General features: G+C 48.0%; 1 protein-coding gene across 1 annotated transcript in view; it reads left to right on the forward strand.

The window, feature by feature from the left end:
- The window catches only part of LOC149857381 (axonemal central pair apparatus protein HYDIN-like), a 71,055-nt gene that overhangs the window by 46,155 nt on the left and 12,499 nt on the right, over positions 1–12,401 (forward strand). The window contains exons 32-35 of the mRNA XM_090063947.1: positions 2,073–2,238; positions 3,815–3,962; positions 8,707–8,914; positions 10,719–10,940. Coding sequence (XP_089920073.1) covers positions 2,073–2,238; positions 3,815–3,962; positions 8,707–8,914; positions 10,719–10,940 — 744 coding nt within the window. The remainder of the gene's footprint in view (positions 1–2,072; positions 2,239–3,814; positions 3,963–8,706; positions 8,915–10,718; positions 10,941–12,401) is intronic.

Genomic DNA, 12,401 nt, shown 5'->3' on the forward strand with positions numbered 1-12,401 from the left:
GACCAAAGCACAGATCTGTACTAATGGTGTATGACAGGGGTGGACAAAATACAGCCTGCAGGCTGGATCTGGCCCACCAACTGATTGGATACATCCCACAAGCAGGCACCCACTAGTTGACTGTAGCCAGCCTGCAACTGCCCTCACAACACTCAGCATGGGGCCAAGCCCTGCCCACTCCCACCCAGGACAGCCTGGGCCACACTTCCAACCACCTTGGCCCCATCCAGCGTGCATGGCTTCCTGGCGTGTCTGCTCCCAGTGCAGCTGCAGCTGCCTAGGTACTACTCCATTCCCCCTGCCTCCAGCAGCTCCTCCTGTTACACAAATTGCCAACTGCCAATGAGCAAGACTTTATAAAGGGGGATAAGGCAAGGTGCCGCGTTTATTGATCACATGAGTTAGACATAGATGTTCAGGAACACCATTCATACAAACACACACAAATCATCATACACACCATTACACACAGGCATACACATACACAAAACAACCATTTCACCCACACATACACCAGCGTTTCATACACACAGTTTCCAGCAATAGTTTGAAGATAGCAGATTTGAAGATAACAGCTGGAGCGGGGTGAACAGATGGATCTGTGCTGCAATGAAACAGCAGTAGAGAAAGAGACTCACCCAACTTGGCATTTTCAAAGTGTTTTTTTATAGGGATTGGCATCCTTTATTGCAGTGCTTTGGGGTTTTTCCATACCCAGCTTCTGTTTTTGCAGTTGTTTTTTTGTCTTCAGCTTATCTTAGCCTTGGAATGTTTTTGCTGCCCATCTGGCAGAATGGATGCATCCCTTCTCCTCATTATCTTCTTTGTGCCCCAGGCCTAAAAGGGATTCTTCAGCCATTTATTAGTTAGTTACTGGCTGGTAATTTACACATCTGGCACCTTGTTGCTTACATGAACAGTTAAATCTTCTTTTCCTGTCTCTATGCCATTCTCTCACCATTCACCCTTCTACACACACTCATACATAAAGGCTAAGCAGAGTTCGTTCACTTATGTCAAGTAGAAGGATACAAAATTGAGTTTTCAAGTTGCTTACAGGACAAGACTAACATGATTATATTTCAATATTATTACACTCTGTGTTAACATCAGCTATATTAGTTCAGTTCATGCTACACTCCTGCCCCTGTTGTGCTACTCTGGGCTGCAGGCAGTGCAGGGAAGCTGTGGGGATGTACTAGGTAGAAGGTAGCCATCCTGGGGTGGGGGAAGGTACATCCAAGTGGCTCCTGCCTAAGCTTGCAGGGCTGCAGCTCCAGCTCCCAATTGCCTTCCACACACTCTGCCCACCCAGTGTGATAAGCTGCCTCAGGCAGTAGTGGACGGGGCTCAGCCCCATGCATAGCACTGTAAGGGCAGCTGCTGGCCAGATTGGAGGGTAAAGGGGGTGGACCACATGTGCACCACACCACCTGGGCAAGCTCTGCTGCATGTGTCCCATGAATTGGAAGCATTGGCTTGGCTACAGCATGTAAGACTACCCTATCAGAGTGATCCTGCTTGGAGTCATAGCACCATGCTTTTCTTTTAGTACATTTGTGTGTGGACATTTTAGGAAGGTTAAAAGCAAACTGTATGACCCAGTTCTCTGAAGTGCCATTTTCTTATTAGAGATAAGTGTGTCACTGAAGAGTGATAGTTTGGTGCCATTATCTGAGCATGCAGGCATGTCATGGGAAGCTAGCAAGCCAATATTCTTCACTGAGGCATTGAATTTCTCAAGATCCTAAATAAACGAGAGGCCATCTGTACTGTACCTACAGGCCAAGGAAACAGGGTTGCCAGGCCAGTAAATGTGTGTAACCCATTTTTCACCTAGTGTGGTCAATCTATTTGTAGTCTGCCTAAGGCTTTGAGCTGTAGAACCATGGCTCTTACAGAACAAGCCCATAAATTGCTGTATGTGGCTGGCTGCTCAATGGAGGATAGAAAGCCAATCTGTAAGCATAAGTTACCTATAGCGTAACATCTGACCTGCTTTTTAGTCCATCCAAGTTGCTGTCACCATTTCAAGCCCAATAACCAGTGTTTGTTTGCTACTTCTTCCTCAGGTCTCATTTGAATTCATCCCCCAGCACCTGGGTATCACAGAATCGTTCTGGACCTTCACAATCCCAGAACAGAACATTTCAGTCCCATTCCTGTTGGTGGGCAACACCACTGACCCATCTGTATCTCTGGACAGATCCCACCTGAACTATCAATCTCTCTTAGTAGGTAAGGTCAGACTTCATCCTCGTACCTTTTGCTACTCTGAGCTTCTTCCTTTCTTCAGAGATGTGGAGCCTTATGGTTATTGTCATGGGTGACTGCTGCCTCCTGAGACTGGGGGGGGCACAGTTTGTGGGCGGCAGCATTGAGGCAAGCAGTGACTGCCCACAGAAGCCGGTGGTGGGGGAGGGAGGGGGGCCAGTGATGGTGGTGGCGGCATGACGAGCAGTGACCACCTGCAAAAGCCGATGGCAGCGTCAGCAGCTAGGTGGGGTGGTGACCGGCGACCACTTGCAGAAGCCAGTGGCAGCCAATGTCAGGGAGGGCACAGGCACCCCCATGCCCTCCCTACCACTTGCCTATGGTTACTATTGAGCCTCATTCTGTTATTCTAACATTATAACAAGAAAATGGAAGCTGAGGGCTCTGTAGATAAGGAGAACAGCCCTTTCCTTCCATCTGTTTTTTTAGAGTTTATATTTCTACTTATCACTGCTTCTGGACATTGTCAATGTCAGAGCTGTCAGAGCAATAGCTGTAACTATATCCCTTGTAGAGTTCATGGATTGTCTGGCACTTCATCTTTTTTAGAGCCAAAACTCTACTGAGGGAGGAGGGGCGGGGTTGGTTTTATTGTGGCTATGGGCAAAAAAGTGTCTGGTTTCAAGTTTCTAAAGCAAAGTTGCTTATTAGTGGTAAGTGAGAAACAATGACAAGAGGGAGGGTGGAGTAAGGAAGGGGTTAAAATAGGAATTCAGATTTGTCCCATAGAGTTCCTGTTATCAGCTTAGTTCCTGCCTACTCGTTCACCTATGAGTTTGTTACAAAAGTGAATGCTGAGAGGTTCCACCATGTAAACATTTTGTTGACACTGGTTCAGCTGGTACCATTTCTTGTCAATGGTGCATTATTGAGTAACTTATGCTGGTAGCCCCAACCAGACCTGTATTGGATCATATGTATGACTACAGTCTATTAGCACATTTTGAAGAAAAACTGTTAGAAAAATGTTCCAAGTTTTGGAAGTTTTGGGAGAGGGGAATTTATGCATCTCTCCTCTTTGTAGCCAGGCTCAGATGTCAGACCCTCTAGGCCGGGGCGGACAATTATTTTGGGCGGAGGGCCGCTTACTGAGTTTTGGAAAGCCATTGAGGGCCTCATGACAGGCAGCCAGGGGCAGATAAATATTAATTTTCTAAATTTTTTAGGGCCCTCACGGGCCAGATAATGGCCTGGCAGGCCGCATTTTGCCCACCCCTGCTCTAGGCCATGTGCTTGTGCAGTGCCTGGCCAGGTCTGTAGGTGGTATCCCAGTAGTATTAATGGGGGATGGAGTTCTGCATTCCCTCTCACACTGAACACTACACTGTGAGGCTGTCTATAGGCAGGGTGGCCACAGAAGCAACATTTATTCTAGGTGCTGCTGTGTGCATTAGCAATGCTCTCTCACTGTGGGAACCTGTCTATGGTCCCCTTTCCACCTGCAGAAAGTCTAATGTGGTTCTGCACATGAGGGCTGATTCCATGCCAACCTGTCAGATGAACTAAAGTTTTGCCACCTCCTTCCTGTTTTTCCCCAAAGGACATGAGGCCCGCAAGACCATTCAACTGATTAACAATGAAAATGAGACCTTCAGCTTTGCTTTCAGAGACAGCTCTCGCTATTCTGAGGGATACATTAACTTCCTGACAGTGCAGCCCATGGAAGGCTGTGTCCTACCTCATTCAAGGTAAAGGGGGCGAGATCTTGGACTTGAAAAACCAGGTTCTGAAAGACCTAAACACATAACTGGATTTCTTCTCTAGCTCTACTGTGAGCTCCCTTTTTGTGAGCTCCCTTTTTGCCCAAACAGCAGACACTCCTAATTTTATACCATCATTCCCTCTGGGATTCTTCTGGGGTCTTGTTCAGTCTCCAGCAACAGAAAAATGACTCAGCTGTGGGTCTGCTCTGCAAAGCGCCTGCAAAAAGTGAGCAAACTTCTAATGCAGTTTGCTCAGTATCAGAGTTGCTGACTTTAGGCATATGAAAAGGTTTCTGCTGGCTTGACAGGGCTAAGAGAAAGCAAGCTGGGCTCTATTTTCCTTACATGCCCTCCAGGTTTGAGGCCCTTCAGGGTTGGGCTGTCTGTTTCTTTATATACTTTTATGTAACCCCACTGAAATCAGTGAAGCTAAACAGGTAGCACTGAAAGCATGGTTTGGTTTAAATGCAGTGAGACTACACAAGGGTCAATGAGGATATAATTTGGCCTTTGTCTTCAGTGATGGTGCAGGAGAGGGACTAATCCCAGTGTGAATCTTAGATGAGGTTTTCAGGGTTGGCAACCAGAAGACCCATTTTCCTCCTTGCCAGGAAAGCATTCAGTGTGGAAATTACTAAGCAAGACAGATCAAGCCCATGCCCCACTGCCATTTCTGCAGAGAAGTATTGCTCTTTAACAGCTTGAACTTCTCCATCCCTTTCTGGTGTGCTCATAGATTTCATAGACATTAGAGCTGGAAGGGACATCGGAAGATCATTGAGTCCAGCCCCCTGCCTGAAGGGCAGGAAGTCAGCTGGGGTCATGGGATCCCAGCAAGATAAGCATCCAATTTACTCTTGAAGGTGTTCAGTGTAGGTGCTTGAACCACCTCCGCTGGCAGACTGTTCCAGACCTTGGTTGCTCGGACAGTAAAGAAATTTTTCCTTATGTCCAGCCTGAAACGGTCTTGCAGGAGTTTATAACCATTTATAATCGTCATCCCTTGGGGCGCTCTGGTGAGCAAACGTTCCCCCAGATACTGGTAGTCACCCCTGATAAACTTATAGGTGGCCATCAGATCACCCCAGCCTGTGGCTGTTGGGGCTTTAATCTCTCTTTCTGACAAATTGTCTTGTAACTTTCTGAGCATGTGGCACATTGAAAAATGAAAGCATGCTTAGTCTCAATTTTCCCTTTTGTTTTCATTACTGGCTCTCCATTGCCATGGCAATGGCTCTGGGAAATAATTTACTGAATTTACTAGTGAATTCAGGGCAGTTTAAATAAAATTGGTCTTGTTCTTAAGCACAGCTTGTGATCTGTATTCTCCTCATTGTCTGTTATTGAACACAAGGAGTTGTCCTGGCTCTTGCTGTCCTGGTTTGTGCCTGATTCTTATAGATACTGAGTTTCTCCCCTGAGGTCTTCAGGTCACACTGAAGTCAATGGAAGTCAAGAGCATTCAGCACCCTGCCAAATCAGTATATACTGCATACTCATCTGATTTTTTCTCCCAAGGTGGAGCACCTTGCATTTCTCTGTGTTGAATGCCATCAGGTTTTGATCCACCCACCTTATGAGCCTGTCCAGGTTGGCCTGAATTGCCAGTCTGTCCTCTAGCAGTGGTCACCAACTGGTCCATTGTGATCAACTGGTCAATTGGGAGCCTCTGACAGTCGATCTCAGTCTGAGTGGCGTCTCAGATCGACCTTCAGATGCTCTGCAGGCTCAGATTGACTGTCAGAGGCTCTGCGATCGGGAGCAGCAGGACTTACATGGGGAGTAGCTGGGTCACGGTCCAGGAGCCATGGGACACACGTGGCTGGGTTGAGCTGCACCTCCTGCCACTGGGGCTGGGTCAGGTGAGTGGAACAATTCCTCTCCACGCCCCCTGCAACAGGGTGAGTGGGGCCTGGGCCAGGGGAGAGTTGGAGCCTGGGCAGCTCATCCAGGTGTGTGGGGGGCCTCCTGCTGCTGCATGCACACTGGCAGTAGCCCAGGGGTATGTGCCCCCTGATCTGTGCACAGGGTGAGGCAGCTGCCACTGCATGCTGGGCTTTGCATCCTGAGCCCTGCTGCAGCCGCTCGGAGCGCAAAGCCCAACATTTAGTGGCAGCCGCCTCACCCCATGCACAGATCGGGAGGGGGAACTTGCCCCCTGGGCATAGGTGGTGGAAGCGGGGGCTAATGGGGCTTAGCCCCCCGCAAACACGGGGCAGCAGTAGGGCCGCAAAGCATCCCAGCTGTGGGCTTCTTGCGGTTGCAGCAGTGATGGGGAGGAACTGGGAGTGAGGCTGGGGCACAGGATGGAGCCGCAAGCAGTTCATCCTGGGGGTACCCGGGGGGGGGAGGGCCACCCCAGGAGAGCGTGGGGTGCGGAGTGCCCCCAGATCTGCAGGGGGGGGGAGGGGAGGGCTGCAGCTGCAGGCTGGGGCCAAGGATAAGCTGGGCTCTTCCTGGCAAGGGTTGCTGGGTCAGGCTGCACTCAGGGCAGTAGCACTGGGAGTGGGACTATGTGGGGGGCTGCAGCCACCCCAAAATTCACCATAGCCCCCCCAACCCCACCTCCCAGTGCCACCACCACCCACTCCGAGCGCAGCCTAGCCCAGCATCTCCCCACCAGAAAGGGCTCAGCTTAGCCCCAGCACGCAGCTGCAGCCCACCTCCCCCCACACAGATCCGTGGACACATGCCCTGCCATGCCATCCTGGGGTGCGCAGAACAGTGGGAGCCACCCCCTCCCTCCCTGCGCTGGACACCCCCAAGACAAGCCACTTGCAGCTCCATCCCACACCCCATTTTGGGGGGATCAGCCCCCCCAAATAATTTTTTCTCCCTCTGCCTATGTCCCCGGGCCTCTAATGAAGTGTGTACAGGAGTGGAAGCTCCTCCCCCATGTGCCTGGAGAAGCCATTCGGGCTCCAACCCCCCCCAGTCCAGCCTGGCTGGGGCCCCACTCATCCCTGCCCCTGCCCCACTCTCTCCCTCACCGTGGGGGCCCCAATCTGCCCTGCCCCTCCCCCCCCCACCCCAGACTGACCTGCTGGGTGGGAGAGGGAGGGGGGTAGACTCTGGGTTGCCCTTTACTTTAAAAAGTGATCTTCACCTTTAAAAAGTTGGAGACAACTGCTCTAGCATGACTGCACTTCCCCATAATTTGGTATCATCTGCAAATTTAGCCAGTCCACTTCTAACACCCGAATCAAGCTCATTAATGAATATATTGAAGAGTACTGGTCTGAGTACTGAAGCCTGGGGGGTGCCACTGTTCACCATGTGCCATGTTGACTTGGTTTCATTGACTGTCATTTTCTGGGTCCAACCATGGAGGCAGTTCTCCAGCCATCGAACTGTAAGTTTGTCAAGGCCTCAGTTCCCCAACTTTGGACATTGTGGGAGACCAAGTCAAAGGCTTTTTTGAAATCCAAATATATGACATCAACCTCTTCTCCCTTGTCCAGGTGATGTGTCTCCTGGTCACAGAAGGAAATGAGGTTGGTCAGGCTAAACCTATCCACAATGAAGCCATGTTGGCTAATCTCTCAGAAAGTTGCCTTCCTTTAGCCTGTTGTTGATGGTTTCTTTGATGATCTTTTCCAAGATCTTTCCAGGGATTGAGGTGAAACTGATTGGCCTGCATTTCCCTGATTCTTCCTTCCTTCCTTTCTTGAAGATAGGGACCACATTGGCCCTCTTCCAATCTTCTGGAACCTCTCCCAAGTGCCACAAGTTCTCAGATATCCTTGCTATTGGTTGTGCTATGATGTCAGCCAACTCTTTTAGCACTCTTGGGTGCATTCCATCCAGGCCTGCTGACTTGTGGATGTTCAGCCTCTCAAGCTGTTTCCTCATAAGATCTTCACCAATAACAGGCATATGATCACCCTTACCTTGGTAATCCTGCGTCCTGTCAGCCAGAGGGATTTCTCTGAGCTGGTGGAAAACCAACACATATTAATCATTAAGATTAGCTTTTTCCTGGGTGTTGGTTGTTAGCTGCCCCATTTAGTGCAGCAAGGATCCAGTGTTGTTCTGTTTCTTTTTCTGACTTCCAGCATATCTGAAGAACTTTTTATTGTCCTTGATTTCCATAGCCAGTTTTGAGTTAGGTTTCAGCCTTAGCTTTTCTGGACCACTCCCTACAGGTACAGGCCAGTGCTGCATACTCCTCCTTAGTGGTATTTCTCAACTTCCATCCCTTATAAGCTTCTCTTTTCAGATTCAGGAGGTTGATGAGTTCCCTGTTAAGCCCAGGGGTTCTCCCAGCCCTTTTCCTACCTTTCCTATGGGCTGGAATGGACATCTCTCGTGCTTTTAGGATTGTGGCCTTAAGGAGTAGCCACTCATCATGGACTCCCTTCCCTGTCAGATCATGGTCTCTCAGGGCCTTGACACCTTACCTCCTGAGCTTGTGAAAGTCAGCTTTCCTAAAGTCAAAAGTCTTGTATAGATGGAACTGAGGCAGGGAAGGGAAGGAACTAAGGTTGTATCCCAAAAAAACATATATGTCCCTAAGTCCTATGTAGATGCTTAAACTCCCATTGAAATCTAAGGAGTTTAAGTGTGTAAAGTCCTGTGTCCAACTGGCCCCAAGTCACAAGCTTCACAAGCAGGGAATTGAATCCAGTCTTCCCAAGTTCTGGGATCTTGCTTTAACCACTGTACAGTCTGTCCTCTTTTGGTCAGACCCTTAGGAATGACAGAGCTAAAAGTGTTCTTCTCTATCCAGCCTTCCTGTCACTATCCTCTTCACACCAGCACTGGAGGGAGAGGTGAGCTTCAATCTTATCTGTGATGTCAAGAGGAAGACCCAGCCCCTCTCCTTAAATGTCAAAGCTGTTGGCTACAGCATGAATGTTTCAGTCAGGTGTGAAGAAAGCAACGGCCTGATCACCGAACTGAGTGTGCAGGAGACCAATATCATCAATCTCAAGGAGGTGAGATGGGAGATGTAGAGGGGAAAACTTGGGATGCTGTAGCCCTTGTCACCTGGTGGCACAGTGATCCTAGAACAATGTTTCCCAACCAGTGTGCCGCAGCACAAAAGTGTGCCATCAGAAATGAACAGGTGTGCTGTGGAATTTTGCTATGGCAATGAGCTACAATAAGCTACAATAGATATGAGGATGGGGAATGCCTTAGGTGTGCCACAGAAAAATTTATTAATGTAAGTGTGCCTTAGGCTGGAAAAGGTTGGGAAACACTGTCCTAGAAGTATCACTGAGCCTCCACTGAGACACGTGAGACCACCCTGGGAATAGGTGACTCTTTAGGAGGTCCACTGAGGGTTTCTGAAAACTGCCGGCCAGAAAGCAGAGGCTTCCAGCCCAGACTTCCAGCTGACTTGCTTTGTCTGCTTTTGGTATCACCCTTGTAAAATACTACCTGTTACCCCTAGCGTTATGAAGCTGCCATCTCATATGTCCTTTACCAAGTACATGTGACCCCTTTGGGAGGTGGAAGTCAAAGGGATCCTGTTGCACTGATATTAAGAACTTTACAATGGGAAAATCACAGAGTTGTGAGGTTTAGGGTCCCAGTGCTGACTGCTGTTATGCTGGAGGCCCCAGGAAAGTTTTTCAAACATGCCTAAGGGCATGGGCAACTGGTGCCTCCCGAGTCTGGGGGTGCACCAGATCGCTAACGGGGGGGGGAGAGTCTTTCAATGGCCAGTCACCAAGCCAGCAGCAAAACCAGAACTGCACTTCTGGTTTTGTGACTGGCACTTCCAGGGGATACACAGGTGATCTCATGTGCACCCGCGTGCACCCCCTATCGTCACCGATGCCTAAGGGATTTAGAAACATCACAGTGGATCAGATCATATTGAAGTCTGCCTCCAGTCTTCAGAGAAATGGCAGCAATGCCTGATTGCAAACTTGAAACCTTATCCTGCAAATCCTTCCCCACGTAACTAGGACTTACCCTAAGGGACCCTGTATGACTGGGTCATTAGCAAAAAGCTTCACAAATGTAATTTAACCAAGCCAGGCTGTGTCCCTTACCTTGGTTGCCAGTAGGCACAGCCCAGCCACAGGAGAGCTGATATAAATAATCCAGCGTGCTAGATCCTGAAACCTGTGCTTGTGACACACGCTGCTCTAGAAGCACATGATGTCGCAAGAGGAGCAGGGCAGCTCCTAATGGAAATACATGGGTGAACCGTATTCTTCACCTATCCCTATGATTACATATTTTAGTCAGTGCCACTTGTTCCATTCTTTGAGCATCAGATTTCATTTTAAATAATGCACATGTGCTTTGTGGTAGCAGCAGGTTGTTGGAGACCTTAAGATCATGATGACAGGCAGCAAATCTTGGGCAGTCAGAGCCAATGTAAGTCTAGGGCTCTGTGGAGTCCACAAATGCATAACGTACATTAGAACTTGGTACTGCTGTGACACGGAGTACATGAGCCCCTGTGTGTTACATACTGGATCAGCTCATCCTGAGAAGCTGCAGTCCACAGAGAGAAAAGCCTCCTTGAGGTGTTAGTCTGTAGAGAGCAGTGGCTACCCAGATGTGTACAAACCCTGGCTTTGAGACCTGAGCTTCAATTCACACTGACACACACACACGGTGTGGTGCAGCATTGCACAGGCAAGTAGACCTCCAACCATCTCTCTAGTTAGTTCATGGAACTAGAAGACATAGGTGACTAGACTTCCTGTACCTTCTTGATGTGTTTGCTGGCCTTGCAGCTATTAAGATTATGTGTGCTGTCCCCTTCTTGTCCCACAGGTGGAAATAAATGAACATGCTCAGTGCAGCTTCTATATCCTGAACACTGGGAAATTCAACTTCAGTTTCTTGTGGGAGTTTTCTGGTCCCAAAGTGTTGCGGCGTTACCTCACAATCAACCCTGAGAGGGGCATTGTGGATGCAGGGAGTCAAGCCCAGGCCCTGCTGACTTTTCACCCTCTGAAGACATGTACCTTAAAGGACATAGAGCTGAAGCTACAGGTGAGGGTGAGGGTTTGGTAAGTGTCCTCCTCACAGGTCATGAAGCTAAAAGTTTTGGCAAGGGAGAGGAATCAGAACTTGTGGCAGAGGTGATATCTTTTATTAGATCAACTAGATATTTGCACCAAAAAAATCTTTATTTGGAAGCTTTCAGGCACACTCATCTTTCTTCAGGCATAAGAGAAAGCAAAGATTGTAAAATTTCTTCTAGATGGAAATGAAAATTCATATTTCACAGGGTTGTTGAAAATTCATATTTCTCAGGATTTTATATGAGACTAATTTGCACAAAAAGAACTATTCCAACCAGGAGATCTTACAACACTTTCAGCTCTCCTGTGAAATACAAATTTTCATTTCCACCTAGGAGAACTTTTACAGTCTTTGCTTTCTTTTATGCCTGAAGAAGAGAGTGCCTGAAAGCTTGCAAATAAAGAATTTTTTTGCAAATAACTAATTGGTTTAATAAAAGACATCACCCCTGCCACGAGTTCTGATTCCTTTTTCCTGTAGACCAATATGGCTACAACCTATATACTTTGGGCAAGGAAAGCATGAACAGTGATGAAGTTCTTTTCTAGACCAAAGCTGCATGAGTTTGCTTTAAAAAGTGAGGCTTCCTATGGTAAGCTGAAAGGGCTGACTTTTTTCCCACTAGATAGGGATAGGTGCTGGCATCTAAGCTAAACATCATAATGGCTCTGGGACTATAAGAGAGAGCTCCCAACAAGAGTCCACTGAGTTCACCACCATATCAAAGTGCGACTTCCCCTAGTGCTGAAGTAATTCAGTGGGATGACTAATAATGAGAAACATCTAATTCCTTCTGGTTTAATCTTAGGCTCTGATAACCATCCTAACTTCCTTGAAGGATGGAATAGCTCAGAGGGTATAGCATTTACATTGTAAGGGACAGATTGAGTCAGATCCTATTCCATCTATTAAGCATCTAAGTATAATCCCATTCCACCCTACTTGAGTCCCTAAAATACCATTAACACATCTGCTTTGGTAACATACTGTCAGCTTATCCTGGAGACTGAGTCACAGAAGCAGGAAGGAAGAGGAGGACCCTTGCAACTTTGGCATTAATGATTTTCAAAAGATTTGAACAGGGTGGAATAGGATCTAAAGGATGGAACAAGATCTGGCCCAATATGTTCAAGACACATTCTCTCTTTTGAGTTCCTAGGGAAGTTATAGAATCTTCTTTATTGGAGAGTCTCAAGAAGAGGCTAGACAGGCATCTGATTGGGACATCTAGGAACAGCAAATCCTGTATGTCACGCAGTTTCTTCCAACTCTGACCCTTCAGAGGACATGTGTCTGACACACTCACAGGGTGTACTGTGACGATGCTGCTCCGTCCTGTTAAAAGACCTGCTTAGGAAGCAAGGTCCCATGGTCTGATTATAGTATGGCTGTGCCATTTTGGCAGTGTTGACAATATGTGCTGTAAAC

Source organism: Crocodylus siamensis, chromosome 9 (assembly GCF_052110815.1).
Source record: "Crocodylus siamensis isolate JL-2025a chromosome 9, ASM5211081v1, whole genome shotgun sequence".
In the NCBI taxonomy this organism is placed as follows: Eukaryota; Metazoa; Chordata; order Crocodylia; family Crocodylidae; genus Crocodylus; species Crocodylus siamensis.